The following is a 27,581-nucleotide window of genomic DNA, read 5'->3' on the forward strand; positions in this document are numbered from 1 at the left end:
AAGCCTTCAGCCCCAGAGAGTGGCCACAATGAAAGGGTTATTGAGCAAAAGCTAGGACTCTGCACTTAAAGGGCATCCACCACCAGGATGCAGGATTGTATGCAAATGAGCCTGAGGGGCTCCAGACTTCATTCTGAAGGAGAAATATTTTTTGCTGGATATGTTTGCACTGCACTACAATTATTGCCCTGCAAGCCTTGCTAGGAAACGTTTCATTCATATTAATACACACACAACTATGAGCCCTAGTTGTAGAGAAGTTTGGTTGTTATTCTGGGGTCAAAATGCATTGGAAAAAGTCTATTTTCTACTTAGATCAAGAGCTTCTTCCTAATGAGGCAGTGAAGGCTATAGTTCCATTCAGACAGATTTTAGAAGCTTGTAATAATCAGAGAGGTGAATTAGTGTGCTAAATCGAATGTTCTCTCACTGTTACATAATAAAATATCAAAATTGATAACTTATGTGTATCTTGATAAGTGCAATGGCAACCTTAACGACAAAACATTTGTTACCTAAAGTATTGTATTTTTTTACATTACTTTAATATTCACAACACTGAATAAAATCTCAGTATTGTTTGGTCTTGCAAGTTGCCCAGAATTCAGCTTGATGACTTATGCCATCCTAAGATCAAAGGAGAGCTGGAAGCTCCAAATTTAAAATAACTCATTTGTTAAGTCATTTAATTTTGAAATTTTTTCTGCTCAGAATGGTTTTACGTGCACTGTCAAAGTGGTGTACAGTTCTTCACACTAAACTGTCATTGTAAATCTTATTTAACTAAAAAATACCTAATACTAAAACGTGATGAGGGAATATGAGGATCCATTGAAATAAATAAGGAACTAGTTTACCATGTAATATACATTTACCGGCCACTTTATTAGGTACACCTGTCCAACTGCTCGTTAACACTTAATTTCTAATCAGCCAATCACATGGCGGCAACTCAGTGCATTTAGGCATGTAGACATGGTCAAGACAATCTCCTGCAGTTCAAACCGAGCATCAGTATGGGGAAGAAAGGTGATTTGAGTGCCTTTGAACGTGGCATGGTTGTTGGTGCCAGAAGGGCTGGTCTGAGTATTTCAGAAACTGCTGATCTACTGGGATTTTCACGCACAACCATCTCTAGGGTTTACAGAGAATGGTCCAAAAAAGAAAAAACATCAAGTGAGCGGCATTTCTGTGGGCGGAAATGCCTTGTTGATGCCAGAATTTAGAAGAGAATGGGCGGACTGGTTCGAGCTGATAGAAAGGCAACAGTGACTCAAATCGCCACCCGTTACAACCAAGGAAGACAGAAAAGCATCTCTGAACGCACAGTACGTCGAACTTTGAGGCAGATGGGCTACAGCAGCAGAAGACCACACCGGGTGCCACTCCTTTCAGCTAAGAACAGGAAACTCAGGCTACAATTTGCACGAGCTCATCGAAATTGGACAGTAGAAGATTGGAAAAAACGTTGCCTAGTCTGATGATTCTCGATTTCTGCTGCGACATTCAGATGGTAGGATCAGAATTTGGTGTCAACAACATAAAAGCATGGATCCATCTTGCCTTGTATCAACGGTTCAGGCTGGTGGTGGTGGTGTCATGGTGTGGGGAATATTTTCTTGGCACTCTTTGGGCCCCTTGGTACCAATTGAGCATCGTTGCAACGCCACAGCCTACCTGAGTATTGTTGCTGATCATGTCCATCCCTTTATGACCACAATGTACCCAACATGGCTACTTTCAGCAGGATAATGCGCCATGTCATAAAGCTGGAATCATCTCAGACTGGTTTCTTGAACATGACAATGAGTTCACTGTACTAAAATGGCCTCCACAGTCACCAGATCTCAATCCAATAGAGCATCTTTGGGATGTGGTGGAACGGGAGATTCGCATCATGGATGTGCAGCCGACAAATCTGCGGCAACTGTGTGATGCCATCATGTCAATATGGACCAAAATCTCTGAGGAATGCTTCCAGCACCTATGCCATGAAGAATTGAGGCAGTTCTGAAGGCAAAAGGGGGTCCAACCCGTTACTAGCATGGTGTACCTAATAAAGTGGCCGGTGAGTGTAATTTATGAAAACAATTATGGTGACTGTATAAAATTTAGATAAAAAAACGGAATGTTCAAAACTGCTTGTCTGCATTTAGATGCCAAACAAAAAAAATCTAAATGTCAAGTTCTCTAGATTTTCATCTTATTTTACTTACATTTCTGGAAGCTTGGTTTATGTAAGATATGTTCTTTTATGATGGTTTGTCCTTTATGTCACAGACTGTATGAGTCAGAACTGTTAATCTTAAGTGTTTTGTACAATCTGGGTCAGTAGGTTGGATGTTAGAGTTAATGTAACATTTTATTATTTTAGCAATGTTAAAGGACATCTACCATCAGGTATTGTGATGGTAGACTCCTATAACTCACCAGTCGCCATCTAAAATATTTTCTATTGCTTGATTATTACTTGATTTATTACTAGAGTATTGTCTTTGATCAAATATAAACTTCTATTCTATATGCTAATATGTTATATGTTTACGTCACCTGAACGCATCCTTGCTCTGATGGCTTCAATTTTAATTGTAGCTGGGTCCACCCCGATATCACTCAGACTGCCGGTGATGTCACCTGGCAGTCTGTAAGTCTCGCGCACACACACAGACTTTCCATGAGAGACGGAGTGCGACTGCGAGATTTACAGACTGCCGGGTGACATCACCGGCAGTCTGAATGATATTGGGGTGGACTTTGTAAGAACTAGAAATGACTGTCGAGTTTCACATGAAAGTTATTTTTTTCTGGCCATTGTGAGAGTTTCATAGAAAAAACTAATGTGATGTTCTAGCTTCTCAAACATCTCAAAGGAACGTCAGTTTTATAGCTTCTCTAATCAGCCAAACTGTTTCGAGCTGTGCTAGCAGACTTGAACAAAGGTTTTCTAAACATCCATTAGTCTTCTTACACAGTTAGCAAACACAATGTACTATTAAACCACTGGAGTGGTGGTTGTTGGAAATGGGCTTATATACATCTGTGTAGAATTTGCATTAAAAACTAGATGTTTGCAGCTAGAATAGTCATTTACCACGTTAACATTGTATAGAGTGTATTTATGATTCATTTAATGTTAGCTTCATTGAAAGGAAATGTGCTTTTCTTTAAAAAAAATAAAGACATTTGTAAGTGAACGGTAGTATATATATTTACAATTCACACACACGTATAACTTCGCTGTCCACACTATGTGATTTTGGTGCAACTGATATCAGCCATTTTTATTTAGAAGTAATAAAAACAAGACAAACATTAAAAAAAATCCTTGGCCTCTCCGGCACTAACTAAACAGAGGATCCCTTCCTCACTAGGTGTAGGCCTACTACCTGGCACCAGCAACACAACCAAAAGTTCTGCAGTCCCTGACTGCCTGGTTCAATAGGCCTTTGGCATGACCTGTCTCTTCCCCAGGGTATTGGTATTTCTGCAGCACTTCCAGCTGACTGCTTATTACTCCTCATTACCTGAGTTCTAGAGGAAAATACCCAGCTTTTTCACATTCACTCAGTTTCCCTGGGTTGGAAATGTCCTTTTCCAGAAATGAGTGTGCTGCTTCAGCAGCCACCCTATTACAATATATATGCCTAAACGGTATCTATGCCATTGACATTTGTGGAATAGGTCATGTACGAATCCCATTTAGTTGCCATCTGGTACTTGCATCTCTATGATCACATTGGATATGAAATGTTTTCTCATGTACAAATATAAAAATGTCATAGACTATATAGTGCAGACAAGTATTGAAACTAATGTACTATAATTAGCACATTGCCCTTTAATGTCAAGCATGGCAGATAATACTTTGCTACATCCTTTGTGGAATTAACAATGCTTTTACTGTGACAAAATGACAAATTCAGTTCACTAGATAAAGGATTTCTTTAATTCTCTTCCCCATTAAACCTGTCTTTTCCACTTACACAAGCACGTCTGATGTACAGTTAAAAGCCATGCTGATTGCAATCTGCATGAATACTATATACCATTTGTAAAATTACTGCTGATTGTTACATATTTATAACAAGAAGCATCCACTCATTTTTAGGACACCGGCAAATGTGTTCATTCTTTCCCTGAGCATTATGTGTGGGAGGCAATGTTGAATCCAAGATGTAATCTTAAGTAATTTTTTTTCCTGTCTTGTGTTTGTCCATGTGCAGAAAATGATGAGATCGTCCATTTTCCATATGTTTATACTAAGCATGGTTGCCGTGGATGTAATTGTCGCTGCCAGCAACTACTACAAAGGGGAAAACTTTAAAAGACATTACGACGAGTTCTATCTTGCTGAGGTGGGTATACAAATTGTCATATCAGGCAGTTATGTAGTTACCTTTCAATATACTGTAAATTGTTCCCTTATGATCCCTAGCAACATCTTCCCAACGTGTTCAAATTCTTTTGTCTGTCAATGAATAAAGGCTGTCTGCCAATAATCCGGAAGCTAGATTCCTGCAAGAAAATGTCAGTGGTAATGAGCTGATGCTTGAGTGGAACCTCTGTAGGCAATCCATGATGGTTGCTAAGCTGCTTATTATCATCAAGAGTGCAACCGACAGGAACACTTATATAACATTTCTCAAACCTTAAATGGCACATCTTGTAAGAACATGGTTATATTAAACATAATTAGTGGAGGACCTCATTTTATTTTCAGATTCCATTCAGAGATGTTTCTCAATATAAGTACTTCATGCAAGAAAGTTCTCATTTTATGTAAGACACTTTTATTTCTATACAGAAGCAATTTGAATCTGTCCAAAACTGTGTCTTATTATAGTTAACCTAATTTAGCTTGAGCAGCATGAGTCAGCAAAATTGTAAAAAATAACCACTGAAAACAAAGATGTGATATTAAAGAGAACCTGTCACCACATAGAGCCTTATTAACTAAATGACACCATTCTATTAGATAAAAATTATTTCTCTTACATCCTTATACATCAACTTTATGTTATATTCCCTGCCATCAGAAAAGGCTTGTCCCAGTTGGCCAGCCCATCCCATCTACTCCTCCTCATGTCCCATGCTTCCTCTCAGCATATCATGAGACCAGGGTGACATCATCACAGGTCCTTTAGCCTCCTAACATTAGCAAACTCTGATTACATGAAATCACACCAGCCTCCATTGACTTCTAATCGTCCCCATCCTTACACACATTTATGCACTGCAATATACATTTATACACTTACACATATCTGTTCCAGTAGCTGCTGACCACAAAGGGGAAGTACATGTCAGCAATTAGAGATTAAAGAGATCCCTAGTCCTGTCATTCTGCTTTATATAATGATGCACATCCTAAATTATTTAGTATGTCAGGTCAGATGCCAGGGCTCTCTGACACTGTGGGCCCCATAGCAGATACTCTGACTGATATTGCTGTAATTACTCCCCTGCAATTGAGCTTATTTCCTCATAAGGATATACAATTGTAAAATAAAATTTAAATAAAAATCTTCTTAAAAAATAGAATATAATTATAAGTCAGTACTAAAAGACAACAAATAAAAACTGATTGGGGTATATAAAACCTGATAGAGGTGGCTACCGTCTTTTGCTGTTTTGTGTGGCAAGCTGTTTTTAGCGCTCATATAGAAATAAGGGCCCCTGTTGTAGATAATCGTTGTGGGTCCTAGAAGTGGGACATGCATCTGTCAGGCATTTATGGCCTGAATAGTAAATGTCTTACATAGTCTTTTGTATGTAATATTTCTGCAATAAAAAGAATATTGATTTTTGTACAATTTAGGTTAATTTTGCTCAAATGTCACTGCTGCTTACCACTTCCAACTCCTGTCTGTAGACAACAGGCAATATATGAAAATGCCCAGTTTACTAGTTGTCGAAAAAGGTTATCAGTGCTATCAGAGTCAGTAGCTCCCACTTTACACATGGACACTGTCAATTAGAGAACAGTACACCATTACTAAAGCAAAATTAAAGTTTACAAAAAAACACACACGCACACAATTTTTTTATACCCAATTTGGGAATTCAACTTATTTCTATGATTCTATACTGATATTACACAATATTATTCTACTATACAAATGCCACTGTTTGTAGAGCAACTTCATTAGAACACTATCATCAGCTAGATTTTAGAATGACAAGTTATGAATGCACAACGATTATTAAAGACTATGATATCATGATGGACAAAAGTTCTGACCTACATTATAGGCTTGGATGGAATAAATAGACATATCTACAGGGAAACTGACGGGAAGAGGACCGGAGGGCTAGAAAAAAGCTGCTGATTCATCTGTTTTAAATGTTATACCAGATAGACACTATTAAAATAAGAAGGGATTAATAAAAAGAGCACAATAAGCAAAGGCAAATAACCCAAGGGCTTTAAGTGATGAAACAACTCTTGACACACTGTAGAGTATAATAGTTCTTTAAAGTGTTATATAATATCAAATTGTCTCTAAATTTTAATAATCACGACCCTCATTTCTAAATTAAACCATAAAAGCAAATTAATCTGTTGTATATCTATGTCAATATAAATTGTGAACATATTGAAAATGTTAACTTGTATTTCTTTTAGGTTGTTTGGGAATAGTGTCACTATTTGAGTAAAATATAGATTTTAATAGGCTGTGTCATATTTTATAACAATATTCATAATGAAAATTTAAGCAATCTCTCGTTGTCTTCTCTAATTAAGTTTACATAGACACTTTATACCATTTAAATCTTCATCCTTTCCTACGTAATCTTATGGGGAACTCCATGTACCCAGCAGAACCCCCTATGAACAAATTAAGCATTGTAGTGCAGTTTCTCTATGTAGTAGATGATTACACACAAACCATAGTGTTGCAGTGTCAATTCCCTTTAGCCAAATGTCTTAAAGGGAACCTGTCACCGCATTTTTCACAAATACAGCTAATGAAAGGTTCCCTAGAGCCCTATTAACTAAATTGCACCCTTTTAGCTAAAAGTTGTTTCTCTCATATCCCTATAAAATCAACTTTTTCTCCCCATTCCACATGCCCCAATCTCATCTAAGGTTATTTGCCCACTAACATTTTCAAAATCAACCAAATGCATTTAGCTGATCACATGAAATCACAACATGCATCCATGGACTTCTACTCTTCCTTCAAGAAGGCATGCTCTGATTTCATGTAATCAGATAAATGCATGGGGATGATATTGCAAAAGTTAGTGGGTAAAGAATGTTAGATGAAATCACCCTGGTTACATGACATGAAGTGCTGAATGGTAAGGAGGAGGCATGGGGCATGGGGAGGAGCCGCCGATTTTGTGGGGATATGTGGGAAACTATTTTTACCTAAAAGAAGGTGATGACCGGTTCCCTTTAAAGAGTAACTTCCATTCCTGGAGCAGCCATCGGTCTGTAAAATGTGGCCATCACAGTTTGTGTTTCATTGGCATGGCATATATGAAAATGCTCGCTTATCCTTTAGTCTTTAACTTCTGTGCACAAAAATCTAATTAATGGTTAGCAGGATTGTGAAGTGCAGTATCAGCTTGCTATTTTATGCAGAAGAAACCTTGATGTTGACAGTTGTCACTATCTATAATAAAGAATTAAATATTTGTCATGTGACATACATTGTAATTTCCAGGATTGCTGGCTTTGGGACTACAGGTAGCTGGTAAGAATTAAAAAGCTGAAGTGTCTGATTACTGTATTTTAGATTATTATAATGACACCATTTCTTTAAGATTTGATTTCAAGCAAGGGAATACAGCTCTAACTAACACCAAAGCGTATATTATTTATTTTGCTTTGCAGGTGGCATTTACTGTACTTTTTGACCTTGAAGCTCTGTTAAAGATCTGGTGTTTAGGATTTACAGGATACATTAGCTCCTCTCTTCACAAATTTGAACTGCTCCTTGTAGTTGGAACAACTCTTCATATTTATCCTGTGCTCTATCACTCTCAATTTACATACTTTCAGGTATGTATAAGATCATTGCACCTTGTTTTTTTCTTTACAATTGTAACCACATTTAATCTCTTGTAAAACAAAATGGATTGTTCAAATGCATTGAGATGCTTAGATTGAGCAGTATCTAATTTACTTTTAAATTGTTTACAATCCATACGGTACATGGTATGACCAATTTATAGTAATTCCAGTTATCCTAGCGTTCTTAGATCATTCTGATCAATAATTTGCACAATCTCCTTAAAAAAGTTTATTATTTACAATACAAGGATAATCAATCCATTTCCGCTTTTAAATAAACTGGATGCCAGTGCTGATTTTTTTTTGTTATACAACGGCTTTAGAAATATTTTTTTCTAAATACAAGATGCCCCTCACATAAGTTTCCCCTTTTGATAGATTTGTTTTGTATGTTCCAAACATATTTGAGTGTTTGCAAGAACAAATATGGAATTTCTACTATTTAGTTTATTTTATATTCTCTATTCTCTTTGCAATCTCCTTATACACGGGCAAACAACTTATGGACAACTGAAGTTAAATGAAAATGTTTTGGAGGTATTGTAATATTAAGTGCTTCTTTTTTCAGGTGCTAAGAGTTGTTCGACTCATCAAGATTTCACCTGCTTTGGAGGATTTTGTATATAAAATATTTGGACCTGGTAAAAAATTAGGAAGCCTTGTGGTCTTCACTGCCAGCCTCCTTATCGTTATGTCAGCGATCAGTCTGCAGATGTTCTGCTTTGTGGAGGAGTTAGACCGGTTCACCACTTTCCCTCGGGTATGTAATGAATGAAGCAATGCTTCTCCTTTGTAAAGCCATGATGCACCTTACATTGAAGAAGTCTTCCATCAAACATTCTTCAGTGTGTGTGTGATCTAGCTGAACTCAGCATTTCATTCTTATTCAAGGTTTGTTCTGCCAAATCCTGCAGACACAAAGTCTCTTGTATTCAACCACACTTAAGGTGATATTGGAATTCAGGCTCGGACTATCACTCTGCCTTATAATACATCAAACACTTTGTACTTATGGTAATTATGCAAAGTAGAAATTCTTTTTATTTAGTATACCTAAATCAGCTTGTACCTTATACTAAATAATAATAATTTCTTGCATCATTATAGAATGCAAAGTCTTTCATGTTATGATATGAAAACAAGGCGGTATCCTGCTTGTGCACCCGATATACCCTAAATGGAGTTATGTGTATCTCTTTATTATGGTACAGGCAGTCCCCGGGTTACATACAAGATAGGGTCCGTAGGTTTGTTCTTAAGTCGAATTTGTATGTAAGTCGAAACTGTATATTTTATCATTCTAGTTCCCGACAATTTTTTTTTTTGCCCCAATGACAATTGGAGTTTCAAAATTTTTTGCTGTAATAGAACCAAGAATTATCAATAAAGCTTCATTGCAGACACTTTTAAGCTGATTATTGAAATCTGGGACTATAGTAAAGCATCCAGAGAGCTTCACCAGAGGTCACAGTGGGCAGAGGGGTCCGTCTGTAACTATGGGTTGTCTGTAAGTCGGGTGTCCATAAGTAGGGGACCGCCTGTATATCAATCTGCCTTACATTATCTTCACACAAAACAACCGATTTGTGGTCCCTCTATGCAATCTGTATGTCATCAATGTGTAATATTTTTTCTACATTGTAATTAATGACAAACTGGAACCTAAACATGGTTTAACTTTAGCCTTGCTATAATCTTTGGTCCTTTAATAAAACCAGAGTTAATCAATCCACAAAACTTGAGAAAAAAGCTTGAAAAATGAGAATTGTAGGGGGGCAAGAACAAAGTGAAATCTGCAGTTATACACTAACTATTCATAGTATTTTTGGTGATGGTGTGTAGGTTATTTCATATAATATCTAGTATAAAAAAAGATAATTCCCCAGTAAAAACACTATAACTAGAATCAAGCATGGAGGTAGTCGTGTGATAAATTGTGTTGAAGACCAAGGGTATGTGCCCAATAGACACAAATAAAAAAAGTGTTCTGAAAGATCCAAATCCAAATGTACAGTGGTAGATGACATCTGGCAAATATAAACCTTAATCTTAAGAAGTCAAATCACTCTGAGTTGCTCATTGAATGTCTGAGTTGCTTTGTTTATATGTCATGGTAACACATTCTGCCATTCCACAACTGTTATTTTTAGTTTGATGGAGCAGTTTAGCCACAAATCATATAGAATATTGGAAGCACTGCCCCTGATCCTTGCCTGTCTGTATGCAATATCTGGTTGATAGAACAGGCAACTCTTCTTCTAAAGGGCATTGTTGTTATATAATCAAAATAAGGTGTCTCCCCCCAGCAAATTGCACATTTGTGCTAAGCAATCTGATGTAATGATTTGTGAAAGTCCAGGTTTACAGGAACATTGTCAGCTCTGATCAAGCTGTTAGTAAACTGTTTAAAATAAATGTAGACATGTGTAGCCTGGATCTGTCAGAGTCAGTTTTGTTTATTCTTGTGTCCCTAAAGTAGTAAAAGCAAAAAAAAGCACATTGTAGTTTCTTAAAATCGTGGTGGTATTATTTTTTATTTTTTCTACATATTGTTTGTTTTTACGACATAAATTTTGTATTTTTGGACCATTCTAAGGATTTAAAGATAGAATGAAGAACCCCAGTCACCATTCGAGTGTCTAAAATGTTCTAAACCACAATCTATAGACAAAGGCACATTCATGCAATTTTGATTCAAAGTGTGAAATTTTATTTAAAATGCATAAAAATTCACTTTGATAGCAAAAAATGTGTCCCAAACAGAAAATATTTCACATCTCCTAAATGATGAACATGTGTAGAGTTCATAGATACATCATAGTCATATGTTTACCTAAATAAATCATAATAAAATTGCTGAAACTGAAATAACCAAATCTGCTTCTCAGCTACAAATTATAAGATGGTCACAACTTGCAAGATATAGTGATTGAGCAGATTAAAGTGTGAAGGCACCCCTAAAACCCTTTTTCTTACCTTTTGAATACAGACAACCTGGAAACTTTATCTTGATTAACAGTTCACAGCCTGGACCACCATCATGCAACTTTATGACAAACACAAATTACTTTAAAAAAAAACATTGAAAATGCAATGAAAAAATACCTTTTTAAAAATCCCAAACAGGGATGTAAAAATTAGTGAGTAGAATAATATATACCACAACACACAATATTAACAAAAATTTACAGTCCCAAGAATTCTAAAACAAAAACCATGTCAATATTTGGTTGCAATCCACAAATGTTCATATTTTTTCAGAAATCACAGCCTACAATGTATGACAAAAATAATTCATACACACAACCACCTTCATGCAATTTTGCAGTATACAGTGTTAAAATGCAAAAATTACATGAACATTAAAAATTTCAACTAAAATTTGTGCAAATACAGAATACTTTTAGAAAGAAAATGTACTTTCCTTAAAACAGTAAGATGTGGTGGAGTTCATACATACCCCAAATGTGTAAATTCACCAAAGTATGCAACAAAGGGAATGTTAAATCCATGGTGTACGCAAATAATTTTTGCAGAAAATTGCATTGAGCTTCACAAAGATATATTATTGTATACTTCCTTACACAACGGCAATCCAAAAGAAAATCTATGTTTCCCCCTCTCCCCACGACAGCATCCAACCAGATAGAGGTCTGCCTCCGGAGACAGGAAACCCAGGTCTTTAAAAGGCTCAGCCCTTCCTTCACCTTCAGTGGTTTCCTGTTCTCTCATGGGGACCCAGGAGAACCTCAGTGAGGTTCTTGGCTTGGTGCTGTTTGGGCAAGCGGGTGAATAGTAGTCCTTAAGTACCCTGGTTCGACCACAGCCTCCCCTGATCAGACGCTTACCTTGGTCCAAAGATGCCTCAGGGGGACAGTGTAATGAACCCCATGTGTGAAATCCACAAGTAAAAATTGTGAATGTAAAATCTGTGGAGATCTGTGTCTTTCTGCTTCATATTCTAAACCATCTTGTGAATCTTGTATACAACATTTGATTTTTCAGGATCAGTCAGCCCTTTTTGAGACCATGCATTCTCTTATACAGCAACAGGTATGCAACTCAGTTAAAGCTGTAAAGAAATTGGGAAGATCCCCTGACTCCCTGGGGACTTCTATATAGTCGGGAGAAATTGGATCAGATTTTGATGGAAAGGATAAATCAGGAAGACCCTTATTCCCGGCAGAGGATACAGACTACTTACTAAAGTTGGTCAGGGCAACTATGGAATTGGAAGATGAAAAGGAACAACGATCTGTAATAGATGTCATTTTCCATGGGCTCAGAGAAAAAAGAGGAAGGTATTCCCTGTCCATGAGAACCTAGCCATGTCAACTAGTTCAGAATTGAAAAAAACAGAAAAAAAATGTTCATTCCTAAAGCTATGAAAAGAAAGTACCCCTTCTATGAGAAGGATACAATATGCGGGGATAGGGCACCAAAGGTAGATGTTGCAATTTCTAAAGTGTCCAGAAGATCTGCCCTTGCAGTGAAAGACTTATTTGTGCTTAAGGACCCCATGGATAAGGAAGCTGACAGTTTTCTGTGCCAGGCTTGGGAAGCTTCGGCTGAGACATTTAAACCTAATATTGTCGCTACACGTGTAGCAAGATTGTTATTAATGTGGCTAACACAATTAGAACAGAAATTAAGGAATGGCACACCTATAGAGCAATTGATTTCATATGCCATAACGGCCCAGAAGGCCTCAGCATTCTTAGCGGATGCATCAGTAGATGCCCTCTGGTTGTCCACTAGATCATCGGCGTTATCAAACGTTGCTTGTAGGGCCTTATGGCTGAAGAATTGGTCAGGAGAATTTACCTCAAAGAACCACCTGTGTAATATTCCCTGTAATGGTAATTTTCTTTTTGCATCTTCTATAGATAAGATCTGACAAAAAGCATCTGACAAAAAGAAAGGCTTTCCTAGTACTGCTTCACAGGGTTAGAATTTTCGTCCTTCCAGAAGATTTAATTCAATGCAGTGTTTGAGGGATAAGAAGGAAGAATGGAAAGGTTTGACTCTTCAAGAAGAACCAAAGGCTTCATGTTCTCCCGGACCCCAGACTTGAGAAAGCATTCAGGTCAGCAATGATGCCAGGAGCCCAGTGGGGGAAGACTATCCTTGTTCGTGAAAGAGTGGGAAAAAATCTCAAAGAAAAGCTGGGTATTAGGGATTGTCCAGAATGGATTGAAACTTCTTTCATGTCTCCTCAACTACTCAACTCTCTTCTTTGTAGAAAAAACAGAAGGATCTCTATGGACCATTATAAATCTAAAACCGCTAAACAAATTATTAATAATAGACAAATTAAAGATGGAATCCCTGGAGTCCACCATAAATCTCCTCTATTGGGTGCTGATACATCAGGATTCCCAGAAATACCTGAGGGTGGCAGTATTTTTGGAGGGCCTCCTGACGCATCTATGATTCCGTACTTTACCCTCCGGGTGGCTGTCTCTTGAAAAGTATTCACAAAGCTCATTGCAGAAGTGGCCTCTTATGTAAGAAGACAGCAGGGGATTTTTTTACCATATCTGGACAACTTTTCACTAGTGGGGAGGTCAGCGGAAGCTGTTAAACAGTAACTATGTGAGGTGCTTGATAAGTGCTTTGTACAGTATGTGTGTGTCGATTAGAGATGGCCGAATCGATTCTAACGAATCGGATTTTCGTTCCGAATTTCAGGAAAACTTCGATTCGTCACAAATCAAAAGTTTACTTGGGGGGATCTGTATACCCCAAATTTCAGTTCTTTTTTGTTGCTAAAGTTAATAGCCAGAAATCTGTGTAAACTCCACATAGTTGCTGGATTGATTTTTGCTCCAATTCCAGGGTGTCCGTTTTGGGGGATCTGTATACTGCAAATTTCAATAGTTTTTGTTGCTTGATAGCAAGAAATCTGTGTCAGATCCACATAGTTGATTAATTAATATGTCAGACAGAAATGTGGCAGGTGGAGCAGGCAGAGGTCGCAGTACAGTAAATGGACGTCGCAGCAGGGGTGACTCTGTGAGACCAGAACTGCCGCTGTCATCTAGCGGCAGTGTGTTAATCAACAACCCAAAGGTTCTCGATTGGTTGACTAGGTCATCCACTTCTTTCAAAATGACATCGGACAACCCCAGCCTAGAGTCTGTGGATTCGTCAGATACAACCTTTAGTTGTCATGGCCCAGGAGCAGGTCAGCGGCCCCCACCTGTCCTCAACTAGGCTCGGTCCTGTTCATTTCTTTCAGCCAGAGATCTACTAGCTGGTCTGGGTTCAGCGCCACTATACAGTGAGAACAAACTCTTTGAGGAGAGTCAGCATCTGCTTGGCAGTGAAGAGGTGGAGCAGACTTCCACTGCTTCATGCAGTAGGCAGGAAAATAGAGATGTGGAGAGTGGCATGGGAGGCTATGTTTCACTTGCAAGTAGTCAGGCTGCGCATACTGAGACCGTTGAGGAGAATAGTAGTGACAGGGAAACTCAAATTGCTGATCATGTAAGGGCTTCATCATCAACGTCGGGAGAAGAGGGTGTCAGCTTGCGCGTCATATTTTAAAATATGGGCAATTCTCCTCACCCTGCTTCTTGTTTTTGCAGGCGTGCAAAAACACCTGAGCTAGAGTGATGAGTTCAGGGCTATTACTTTTCAGGAAATCAATGGCACAGCTTCCATGATTAGAAAAAAAAGATTTGTCCCTTCAGTAGTGAACATCTTCTATTGATCTTAGCAATTCTACACTGAATATAACCAATAAAAAACAGGCAAAGACATAATATTTTCAGTGTAATTGTAATAAAGTAAAGTAGCAAAAAGGTATCAGAACTGACAACACCCTGATAGGGATCACAAATGGACAGTTGGAGGTAAACCCTATTCCCTATACCCTACCAACAGATGGTATCAAACTCCTGGAGTAGTTCTCTCCAAATATTATGGGGCATATATCAGCCACATTGGAGCAGATTTACTTACCCGGTCCTGTCGCAATCCCCGAGGTGCGTTCTCCGATGAGGATGAAAAGCATATCCAATTATATTATTAGTTTAAACATTTTATGCAAACATACACCATATTGTATAAACTATAGACTTTCACAAGCTATAGACTTGTAAGGCTACTATCACACTGCCATATGCAGCCGTGGACTGGTCACCCTCTCCTCTCCATGGAGAGGAATGGCTTCCAGCTGAGAACACGGGAAAAGATGGACAACGTAGCAAGATATGTGTGCGCACTGTACTGTGGCCGGGCGCCATAGCCTTCCATGGGGACGGATATACGTCCCCACAATGGCAGTGTGAAACGGGTATAATATTCTAGGGACTAGAAGAATAAAGATTTCCAATCATTTTCTGCATATTGCCCAGTAATCTCACAATCTACTAACTTTAGGATACAACCACATTTAATATAAAACAAAATGCTCACAGGATTCTAAAAACATACTGTACATTGAGATCGTCACACAAGTCATCGTCACCTATAATAGCAGTGTGGTGCCCTCTAGTGCATGCTTGTCTGAATTGCGGTTGTTTTTAGTTTAGTACCTACATTAAATAATCAGCAAGGTTTCAGTGGTTTGTTTTTTGTGATAAAATAATTTATTTGGTTTTCTAAACAAATTTGGAGTTGTAAATAACATCTGTAGCATATCCACCTTTATAGAGGTGTCTGGTAATAATTAACAGTATCTTTCAGCAGTTTCTTTATATCTGCAATGATATATACTAATGTTTATTAGAAGCTAGATTCATTATAGTGACTCTAAGGTTGGTTTTGTTTCTCTAAATGATATTAGATTACTATAGATTAAAAATGAAATTAACAAATTGCACAATTTTAAGTAAAACATTTTTTAAAAATATAATTTAAAAAAAATGGGAGGTGGCCGGGGGTATGCATGACCCCTTCAAGATAAACATTCCCGTGTTAGTAGTTGCAGGGGCGTTTAATGGATATATGCACATCCCTCCAGCAATTAATATGGGAGTAGCCATTATAGATTACTTGGGTGGAAGCCAGCAGGACACAGGAAATCCTGGGTCCTAAAACTGTGAGTTATGTTAAAAATGGTTCCCAGCAATTGCACATAATGCTTATTCAGAGAAAGTAAGATATGGGTGGCCCTATTAGGGTCTTATATTTAATCTGGTATACTTTTGTATAAGTGGTCAACCATTTTAACTTACATCTGAGGACAGGTGACAACTGCGCCAATTTATAGGCATTAATTATGGTGACATCAACAAAAGCACCAGATCAATACTGAGGTCTATCACGCCAGAAGCCATGTTCAGTCAGCTTAGAGGATGTTGCATGGAACTGTGACACGATAAACCCCAACATAAAGTGGACATTTGGATAGGCGCATGGTGACTCTATACTGATAAATATTGATCAATATTGGAAACTGCTAACTTAAGACAATGCGTTTTGCACCACTTCTGTGGGTGCTTCATCAGGTGGGGAGTGCAGAGATCTGTAGATATCTTGCACAGGATGCCCTGATAAGAAGATATATTTAAAATCTTAATAGTAGTGAAACTGTTAAAAAAGGCTGAGTGTGGGCTACACTAAATACAATACGTTTTAATGGAACAATTAAACCATGGGTCATTGAGAATGGACTAGTCTGTACCATTTTTCAATGATCATTTATAGACTGTAGTTTGAGGATCAGTTATGTTAATACAGCTGTGATCTATCTTCTCTGTTCTACTATGACATACAGGGCAGCAATAATATTTTAAATATTATTGCCCAAAAAACATACTTTACATACATTATGTACAGTTTGTCTGTGTAGTGTGCAGAGTCTGATTCATCAAAACTGGTACATTTTCCTCATTAAGCTGGTGTCCTCTGCTCTGCTCCGGATGTGTGCACCACACACATCCGTGCAGCGTTGGGGCGCACATGAGTAATAAATGTAGAGCACACTCCAACTAAGCAGTAACACAAGCTTTTAGGTGCACATTTTTTTCGGTCTTGTAGGACACAGTGCAGCTGTACACAGTCGGACACAGTGCAAAAGACTGGCGCAGACACTTCAGAAATATATGAGCAGGTTTCTGTCTGACTTTGCACTGAAAAGAACTTGAAAACTGGCGCAAACACTTTAATAAACTTTAAATTGAAACAATGGGGCTCATTTACTAAGGGTCCCTGGACTGCGATTCCGACGGGTTTCCCGAATATTTCCGTTTTGCGACGAATTGCCCCGGGTTTTTGGCACAAGTGATCAGATTGTGGCACCTCGGCGCCGGCTTGCATGCAACAGAAATCAGGGGTTGTGCCGTCGAAAAAAAATGCATCCAAAATCTTTAGAATTTATATGGAAAAGAAGATCTTATCCACGCCAGGAGATTTTGTGGGTAGTTGACAATAGGGAGATTTTAAATTTCATGGTTCGGAAATGTTTTCAAACCGGATTTTTTTTTAAGCAAATCACACGTCTGTGCAAGAAAAGAAGGGGATGGTGGAATGGAGATTGCCTGCAGGTTCTGACTACACCGGATTTGTATTCGGGAGCATTATGAATTCATGAAAGCTACTCCTAACCTACTTTATTTTTATATATAAGATACACTGAAGTAATAACATTTTGCAAGGGTTGACATTCTCCCAACGTAATAATAAATAATAAAATAAGCAACAGTCAATGTACTGTGTTGCTCAATATACAGTAGGTATACGAATGAATTTCAAGAAGTCTAAATGGACCTGCTCATCCCTGTATACGAGCATAGTAACTTTAAACTGCCTAGCCATTTCCCAGCATAGGTCCTTGGTGAAATTAGACCTCCCACTTTCACTAATGCTTTTAAATTGTATGTTTTCTCCTTGTTATTCTTTTACTTGACATCAGAGAATAAGCACCAGTTCATTGTTGCCATGGTTACAAATTGTAGTTATCTTTTTTCTATTTCTGTATCTCTGATGGCTTGATTTTATCTGGAAAGTGCCAGCAAACACACACATTTCCTTTAGTGCTTCCAAAAGATTGAATGCATTACGTTTTTATCAGTACCAATCAATTAAGAGAAGAAGGAGACAAATCATGGGATATTTGCATATTGAAAGGGCTGCACTTCACATGGAAACATATTTTTCAGAGAGTTTTCTGTATGTTTTTCAGATTTATAATTACATACAAGACCTATGACTGTTGCTACAAGGATCTAGTTGTGATTTCTAAACTTCTGGAATATTCACTGTCAATCTGTTTATATGGTTCTAGTCTCATGGCTTTGACCTTTGCATGTGCAATTAATTCCCTGTAGATAACATTCAAAGTGGAGTTGGGCAGACAAATTAGGGCAATTAAATATATGCATAATTACTTTGCAGTTTCAGGAAACATTCATTTACGCCATTTGTGTTTACTTCTTTGTTTTCAATTGTGTGTCTAATTCATCACCAGCTTGTACAACTGATTAGATTTCCCTGCCGTCTATTGCTTTTTTCATGCTTCATAATCTCTAAAAAACACAGTAAAACATATGTACATACAGCTGCTTTAATACACAGTGCATGAGAGTTGATGACTAATCAGTAGGGGATCACCTTATATTGGCTCCCATATGAAAGTATTATCAATATATTCTGTTTAAAACAAGATTTCTGCTTGCCTGGACAGTCGGTATGCTAAATGTATAGTAGATGGACACTTAGGGGGACATTTATCAGAATTGTCTGAGGTAAAACTTTCTAGTCGCCCATGGAAATCAATTAAAGCTTAGCTTTAATCTTATAAATAGCTGTGGAAAAATGTAAGCTGAACTCTGATTGGTTACCATGGGAGATTAGACTAGTTCTGCTCTGATTTCTGATAAATCTACCCCTTAGTTTTGTGCCGGAAATAGTAGATGATAGCCATCTACACAATTTCATTCAATTGCATCTAAAATATCAGTCAACCTTTCAGATTGTCCTACAGTATCTGAGACAGTGTGGTAAAGGGCTGGAGGATCTGATCAGATAAACAGTTTTGTGGGGAAAAAAAAAGGCCCCTTTAACACTTGCGTTGCGATCAGTGTTTGTTCAGTGAAAAACTGACATTTTTCATCAGAGTTCAATCAGTTTTCAGTCAGAGTTTGTTCAGTGTAACAAGTTGTAAACTACAGTGAGGGTACAGAGCGCAGCTCAGAAGGGAAGGTGCGCCAATTGGGTTCTGGAACAGATTTCTGATGTCACTTTCCAGAACCTCTGAGATACCACAACAATAGAAACCCCTAATGATTGAAAGTTAACTCCTTGAGGATTTTATCAACAAGCATTTGAGGCTGCAAATGTTCAATGTACAGTACAAGTGCTTCTCAATAAATTAGAATATCATTAAAAAGTATTTTTTTGTAATTCAATTCAAAAAGAGAAACTCATATACAGTCATTACAAACAGAGTGAACTTTTTCAAGTGTTTATTAATGTTAATATTGATGACTATGGCTTACAGCCAAGAAAAACCCAGACGTCATTATTTCAGAGAATTAGAATAATTTAGAATGTTTTTACCTAAAACACCAGCAAAGGCCTTCTACGCATTTTAAAAGGTTGCTTAGACTGGTTCAGTAGGTGACACAATCATGGAGAAGATTTCCAACTTGACAGATGTAAGGAAGGCAGGTAAGCCACAAAAGGTCAGTGCTAAAGAAGCTGGCTGTTCAGAGTGCCGTATCAAAGCATATTAATTGATTTGAAAATTGAGTGGGACCAGGTTCTAAAGCAACCAGGATAACTGCAGTCTTGATAAAATATGCTGGAGTCAGTGCTTCAAGAGCCCCACACACAGAAAGAGAACTGGACCGTTGCTCAGTGGTCCAAGGTGGTGTTTTCTCGTAAAAGTAAATTTTGCATTTCCTTTGGAAATCTAGGTCCCACAGTCTGGAGGAAGAGTAGAGTGGCACAATCCGAGCTGCTTGAGGTCTAGTTTGAATTTTCCACAATCACTGATGGTTTGGGGAGCCATCTCATCTGCTGGTGTAGATCCACTGTGTTTTATCAAGACCAATGCTAGAACAGCTGTCTACCAGGAAATTTTGGACCACTTCATGCTTCCCTCCACTGACAAGCTTTTTGGGGATAGATTTTTTCATTTTCCAAGCACAACTTGCCACCTGTCCACACTGCCAAAAGTACCAATACCTGGTTTATGAACCACATCACTGTGTATCACTGTGCTTCACATGACCGCAAACCAATACAGAACCCTTAGGGCTATTGTCAATAGAAGAGACACCAGACCAAACAATGCAGATGAGCTGAAGGCTGCTATCAAAGCAACCTGGGCTTCCATAACACCTCTGCAGTGCAGTGATCCACTGATCACTTCCATGCCACATCATTCATGCCAACGGAGCCCTGACCAATTAATTTGGCCAACATTTCTGTGTTCAAATTATTTTTACAGTTGGTCTTATATAATATTCTGAGTTTCTGTGATAACGGGGGTATTTATCAGGGCTTCTGCGCCATGTCACCCCCAGATGAAGGCTAGCACAGAAACGTGCATCAGGGAAGTTCAGCATGGTAGATGGGAGGTAAATCATTACCATGGGTATGTTTTAACAAACATTTATTCTTTAACTTGACCTAAATAACACTGCATGTATACAAAATATGCAGCTATTATAATATAAGCACTAAGTACTTTTCTTTCTATTACATTAATTTGCTTGGTATCTAACAGTCACGATTTATGGATGGTCTTGAAATATATTGATCTGTAATGTGATCATATATTTAGAATTACCCAATGATACCAAACCTTACATTACCGCCCCTTGATTTTTACGTTCCTATGTGATTCCCTCATTAATCCAGACTGATATAACTGTGATAAATAAATATTTTGTCTGTCCAAACTGTGTATTTAATAAAAGAGATGTGTATTTTGTGTAAAAAAAAAATTGTGTGTTAGGCCACGTCAGTGAAGTAGAAACCCAGAAATAATTACAAATGCTAGCTTAATGTAGCACTTTTGATTATTTTCCCCAATCTGCCACCCTCACGCCAGGGTAAAGTGAATGAGCGTGAAGGAGGCACGGTTGAGCAGAGCGTTGGTGCAGCTGGCGATGAGTGGGCTGGCGCAGGGCGTTCCTGTCCCTGTCCCTTGAAAAAGTTCACTCTTTTTGTAATGTCTCTATATAATATCTAAGTTTTACCTTTTACAGGCGGTCCCCTACTTAAGGACACCCGACTTACAGACAACCCATAGTTACAGACGGACCCCTCTGCCCACTGTGACCTCTGGTGAAGCTCTCTGGATGCTTTACTATAGTCCCAGACTGCAATGATCAGCTGTAAGATGCCTGTAATGAAGCTTTATTGATAATTCTTGGTCCAATTACACCAAAAATTTTGAAACTCCAATTGTCACTGGGGCAAAAGAAAAAAAATTGTCTAGAACTTCCATTATAAAATATACAGTTTCGACTTACATACAAATTCAACTTAAGAACAAACCTCCAGACCCTATCTTGTATGTAACCCGGGGACTGCCTGTATATTGAATTACTGTAAAAATAACTTTTATAAGCTGTGTGGAAGAAGTTGGGTGACTAAAATCCTGGATTAATTTTTATTAACCTCTGGGTTGGCAGGGGAGTACATTCTGGTAAAGTTAAATCTTGTCTTCATTTCCCAATAAATGTTAAACCTGTGGTGCACCCTGATTCAACCTTGCAAAATTGATACATTACTCTCCTTGCTGCAGACAGCTTTGCTCCAAAGGAGGTTAGGATTTGGGGGTGTTTTCATTGGTACACCATACAAGCTATAACATTTTTATTTTGTGAATATTATCATAAAGGTTTTTTTTTTGCCGGGTGAGTTAAATTCTACAGTGAAACTATTTTAGTACATTAATACCTCAGTGATAAAAATGTATTAACCCTTTCGTGGGTGGATACAAAATGATGAATTCTGGTATTGATTTTTATGTTTTTCTTTTTTCTGTTCACTATATAGAATAGGTAGCATTTTATTTTTATTCCATGGGTCAGTCACTACGATATTACGATGAAATTCCATTTATATACCATTTTTATATTTGAATAGTTTTGCAGAAAAAAAATTCATTTGAGGAAAAACGATCAACTTTTGTTTGCATTGCCATCTTCTAAGAGGCATAACATTTTAATTTTTTGTGGGTGAAGTTATTTTAGTTTTTTTTTTCTGAAAAAAGTTTTTTTCTATAATTTCTGAGTAAATTTGATTTTCTTAAATCCCTTTAGTTCTGCTTATCCTTAGCGTACTTTTACTTTGTCCGCCGAGCAGGTTCAGTCATAATTTCATTTTGGATGGGTTGTTGCAGACATGACAATACTTAGTGTTTATGTGATGATTTTCACTTTTTTATGTTGAAGAGAAATTTTAAATTGGTTAGGGAACTTAGGGCATTTTAATTATTTTTTAATAATAGTTTTTTCTTTGTAAACATTTTTTCATTTATTTATTAAACTATCATTTTCACTATGGAACTTGAACAAGCGATCATTCGATCACTTGTTCAAACAAATACACTGCCATAGTGAAGTTTAGCAGTATATTAGAGCTGTCACCCTATGCACTTGCATAGGCTAACACCGGCAATGCTCGGTCCTGCACCTGACAGTTATATCCTCCATCAGACCCCAGGGTTGACATGGAAATGATCACCCCCTCCCCACTTACCCCTTGACTGTGGCGCAACCATTATCGCGATTATCACCATTACAGATGTTAGTGCAAAGGGTCGCTGTCACATATAGCCATCCTCCTGCATGGATCGCAAAGGCTCTGCTTCTGAATCTGTGCAATCTCCAGGATGTTTATGGGCGTTCCTGAACGTCCAAATGCAGGATGGGTTTAAACTACTTAGGTTAAAGTTGCTGTTCAACTGATTTTATAATACAGGGTTCATGTAGCTGCCAATTCCCTGCTGTTGAGGTGCACTCTAGTTACAACGTTTAACAGAAAGCTTTTTCACTGTCATTTTAGCGATTACATATTCTTCAGTGAACATTGAATTTTGTGCCTCAATATGATGTCTATGTTCTGTTGAGCTGCTCCACTTGCCCCTGTCAGCATTTAGAAAGGCCTAATTTTTATTTTAAGCTATTGAAGTTTTACAGACAGCACCTGCTTTCAGAAATACTTTTAATGGCTTCACAGTGGACATGGTGCACTTCATTCTCTAAACAAATGTACAGTTAAACTTTTCAATTGCAATCTACAAAATATAATACGGTATACAATAAGAGTATTTCACGTGGATTATACAAAAAGGTTTCCAGTTCAGTCAGCATTGCGTGCCAGCACTAGTATACAGATATCTTGCTGCAGCTGCAAAGATCAAATTTTTCTCTGGTTTTGGTCATTTAACATCTTAGGTACTATACCAACAATTTGAGCAGCGAAGAGAAAAATGTATTACCCCAAAAGATATATCCTTTATTGAAAATTTACAGTAAAATATACACATAATAAAGCAAAGTTGGCCGAACTACAATGCATTAAAACTATGTGTGTCAGGAATACCAGCTGAAACCATTGGGACAGTCATATACAAAGTATTTAAATTGTCAATACATTATAATCAAAGACTTTACAAAATACTAAAAAATGACAATACATTAATGAAGACTGAAGCATAGGATACCATAGAATACTATACCAAATAGAAGACCACACATAGGATGCCCCGACACGTGTATCGCTATGGCACTTTTTCACTCCCCTTGAAAAAGCGCCATAGCGAAAAACACGTGTCGGGGCATCCTATGTGTGGTCTTCTATTTGGTATGGTATTATAGCTCACCTAAGCTTCACTTATTGGCCCTGTAAGTGCCCTGTAAGTGCCCATGGAATTGAAGAGTGAAGTGAGCGGTGGCTGTGCGTGTCATACTAAAACACAGTATTGTTTGAAGACCAAACTGCGCTCCCTATGCATATTAGAGCATGGCACAACATTTTACAACACCCTACACGCTCTCTGCAGCCAGGAAATATCTGTTTTTTTAACAAGATTTGTCATGATTCGATTCGGGTCGAATCACATTTTGTCTGAAAATTCGGTAAACTTGGCGGATGGAATTTTTTAAAAATCCTCCCATCTCTAGTCATGAATAATGGTTAAAAATCAAATTTTTATAGTTAAATACTTAATAATATAAGACTTCACCTTCAAAGAAGAACCAAAAGTACTCTTAATAATACTCATAGGCACAATATTGTTGTCACACTTGTGGGAACAAGTGTAGGGAAAAGTCTCTACGGGAAGAGTCTGTGGACCCGCTGGACCACCGCAGAGGTTGGTATCAGAGCCGCGGTGGCAGCCAAGGTAACTGGTCCTGGGATACGGGAATGCCACAGGGATAAGGGAAACACAGGAAACCCAGGAACACGGAGGAACACTGGAGTACCGACACACAGACGAATTCTGGAAATGCTGGAACACGGAGGAACACTAGGAAACACAGGAGGGCTCTCACTTCAGGAATAATGACTTGAAGATCCTGCAGAGAATGAAGGGAGGTGCCGGATATAAGGGTGAGCCGGATTAGCCAGCCCCAATCAGAGGGACGCTGGCCCTTTAAATCCTAAAAATCTGGCGCGCCATAGTGACGGGGACGCGCCAACCTAGTCAGGCAGCAGGATCACAGCCTAGTCACGACCGGAGCCAAGCCAGGAGAGGTAAGTCCGGGCAGGGGGGTAACCGCACCACCCGGAAGAGCACGGGTTTACCCGTGATCCGTAATGAGGATTGCCGGTGTGTCCGTGACAGTACCCCCCCCCCTCTAGGACCCCTCCTCCATTCTTCTTCAGCCTCCTCTTCTTCTTTCTCCGTCTCTTCCACTTCTCTTTAGTGACGGGACACCTGAGGATGAAAACAGAAACAGGACAAACCCCGATGAGGTGCTTGGACCTGGAAGGGAACAAGCTGAGGCTATCCTGGAGACGTTTGGCCAAAATACGGACTCTGATAACTTGCCCAGACTCCTCTGCAAGCAGTACGGCCAGAGACTGAAGTGACTCTTGGAAAGCTGGGGAGGCTGGAATGGCTCTTGGGTAGCCGTAGCAGCACTGGGAAGCTGTGGAGGCTGGGTTGGCTCTTGGGAAGCCGGAGCAGCACTGGGAAGCTGTGGAGGCTGGGTTGGCCCTTAGGAAGCCGGAGCAGCACTGGGAAACTGTAGAGGCTGGGTTGGCCCTTGGGAAGCCGGAGCAACACTGGGAAGCTGCGGATGTTGGGTTGGCCCTTAGGAAGCCGGAGCGGCACTGGGAAGCTGCAGAGGTTGGGTTTGCCCTTGGGAAGCCGGAGCAAAACTGGGAAGCTGCGGAGGCTGGAATGGCTCCTGGGAAGCTGCAGGCTGGAGTGGCTCCTTGGAATTTGCAGGCTGGAGTGGCTCCTGGGAAGCCGCAGGCTGGAGTGGCTCCTGGGAAGCCGCAGGCTGGAGTGGCTCTTGGGAAGCCGCAGGCTGGAGTGGCTCTTGGGAAGCTGCAAGCTGGAGCGGCTTTCGGGAAGCCGCAGGCTGCAGTGGCTCTGGGAAGCCGCAGGCTGGAGTGGCTCTGGGAGAACCACAGGCTGGAGTGGCTTCATGAGAGCCGCAGGCTGGAGTGGCTCCGGGAAAGCCGCAGGCTGGAGTGGCTCTGTGAACACAGGGGCCAAGCAGGACTTGAGGTTGCTCGAACACGGACTGGAACTTTTTCCAGGAACATGGTAAAGGTAGCCATGTCCAGATCACCACTACCCCCAGGCCAGGGCCTCTCCAGAGAGCAAACAGAAGACAAACTCCACCTTAGAGCGTTCAGTGGTGAACTGGGAAGACATCAGTTCAATGTGCAGCGAGCACTAGGATACAAAGTTTCTGCACAATTTCCGGTTGCCATCAAATTTGTCAGGCATATAAAATTCGGGTCTAGAGTCTTCTGACAAGAAACATGGCGGGATGACTGGAACATCAGCAGGAGGCTGCTGCTGGAAGTCAATCATCTGTCACGGAGTGGCAGTGAGTTTGTCTAGAAGACTGCTGGGTGATGAAGCTGGGCAAATCAGCCAGTAGCTGATGTGGATCCTTGGCAGGGTCCATGGCTTTAGCAGAATTCATAACCTTGGCCGGATCTTACTGTCACACTTGTGGGAACAAATGTAATGACAAGTCTCTATTGAAAGAGTCTGTGGACCCTCTGGACCACCGCAGGGCAGCCAAGATAACTGATGTCAAGAAACAGATAGTAGAGGCTAATTTGATGTTATCTGTTTTGATATACTCTCATCCACCATTTTTATTAATGCCATGTAGTGTCAGGTTGATACATAGAGGTTTTAATGCTTGAAGCTACATCTAACACCAAAATCCTTGGCTCTTGACCATTGAGGAACTAGATTGTTTGAATCTCATTTAAATGAGCACTTACATCGTATATATCCTTGTCAGAAACAAGTTCATATTAGAGACTTGTAGTGAACCAGAGTCCAAAACGTTGCAAAAAAGGCAATGGACCTCTTAGAATATTGCTGTATTCATGTTGGCAGGAAACTACCGTGCTGTGTGGTGGCAGTTGCTCTCAAAGCCATCCTGCATCTTTTACAAAGATTGTGTTATTTTATTTTATTATGTGAAACTGTAAAAATGTATTTTTTTTTTTAAAAGATGCTAATTTGGTACATATAGGCAGATGCGAAGATTGTGAGACATTTTGAAGGCAAATCAGTAACGTAGTTACAATTACATATCATATTACATATCATATCAATTACATATAATGATGTTGAAATAATTGATGTACATGATAGTGGATAAGTATGTTCCATGGTGCATTATACAGAATATATTTTTTATGTGCAAATGAAAATGTGGGGAAAAAATGAGGATTATAACTTTTCCTTAAAATGTCTATAAAGTATGTGATAGATAATAATACTAGAATAAACTTGACAGTCTTTTCTATAGGTAAATTAATTCAGAAATTCCTCATTTACATAATTCTTAAGGTCTCTTTTTCACAGCTGTTGGCTCTGTCAGTTTGATGGTTGCATTTCAGATTCATTTTAGCATAAGCTGATGGAGGTTTACCTTTTAACTAAAAGTGTGTATTCTGGTAGATCACATAGTGTGAAGCCCATACTGTAATTGCTTTGAACTGCTTTCTGCTATTTTCAAGATTGTCTTAGGGCTTCTTGTCAGATTTCACCTACTTTTTTCAGTAAAAAGCATTATAAATGCCAACTACCCTGCAAAAAAAATTCCACTATGATTGTAAATGTAAGAGAAAGCAAAAGAAATGCTAAATTGAAGATACCTGCTTCTTCTAGAAATACAATATGCTGTATTCCTTCATTGCTTTGAAGTGTTTTAGTTTTTATTAGGATTGTGTTTTATGGCCTTTACATGCTCTGCCCCCTCAGGCTGTGCACTACACTATGGGGGACATTTATCAGGGCTTGTACGCCCATTTTCTGAGGTAAAATTCTGAAATAATCATAGTTACTAGTGAACTGCCATTAATTGTGACTATTTCCCACTTTATGATACCTTCCCATAAAAATGGCGTAGAGGCACACGAAGGGGGAGTAATGGGCTGG

The 27,581-nt window shown here is 38.9% G+C and overlaps 1 protein-coding gene across 2 annotated transcripts in view; it reads left to right on the forward strand.

Moving 5' to 3' along the window:
* Positions 1-27,581, forward strand: part of NALCN (sodium leak channel, non-selective) — a 306,335-nt gene that overhangs the window by 141,738 nt on the left and 137,016 nt on the right. For both annotated transcript variants that reach the window (XM_072135500.1, XM_072135501.1), the window contains 3 exons: positions 4,224-4,355; positions 7,844-8,011; positions 8,592-8,783. In XM_072135500.1, coding sequence (XP_071991601.1) covers positions 4,224-4,355; positions 7,844-8,011; positions 8,592-8,783 — 492 coding nt within the window. The remainder of the gene's footprint in view (positions 1-4,223; positions 4,356-7,843; positions 8,012-8,591; positions 8,784-27,581) is intronic.

This window comes from Engystomops pustulosus, chromosome 2 (assembly GCF_040894005.1).
Source record: "Engystomops pustulosus chromosome 2, aEngPut4.maternal, whole genome shotgun sequence".
NCBI lineage: Eukaryota > Metazoa > Chordata > Amphibia > Anura > Leptodactylidae > Engystomops > Engystomops pustulosus.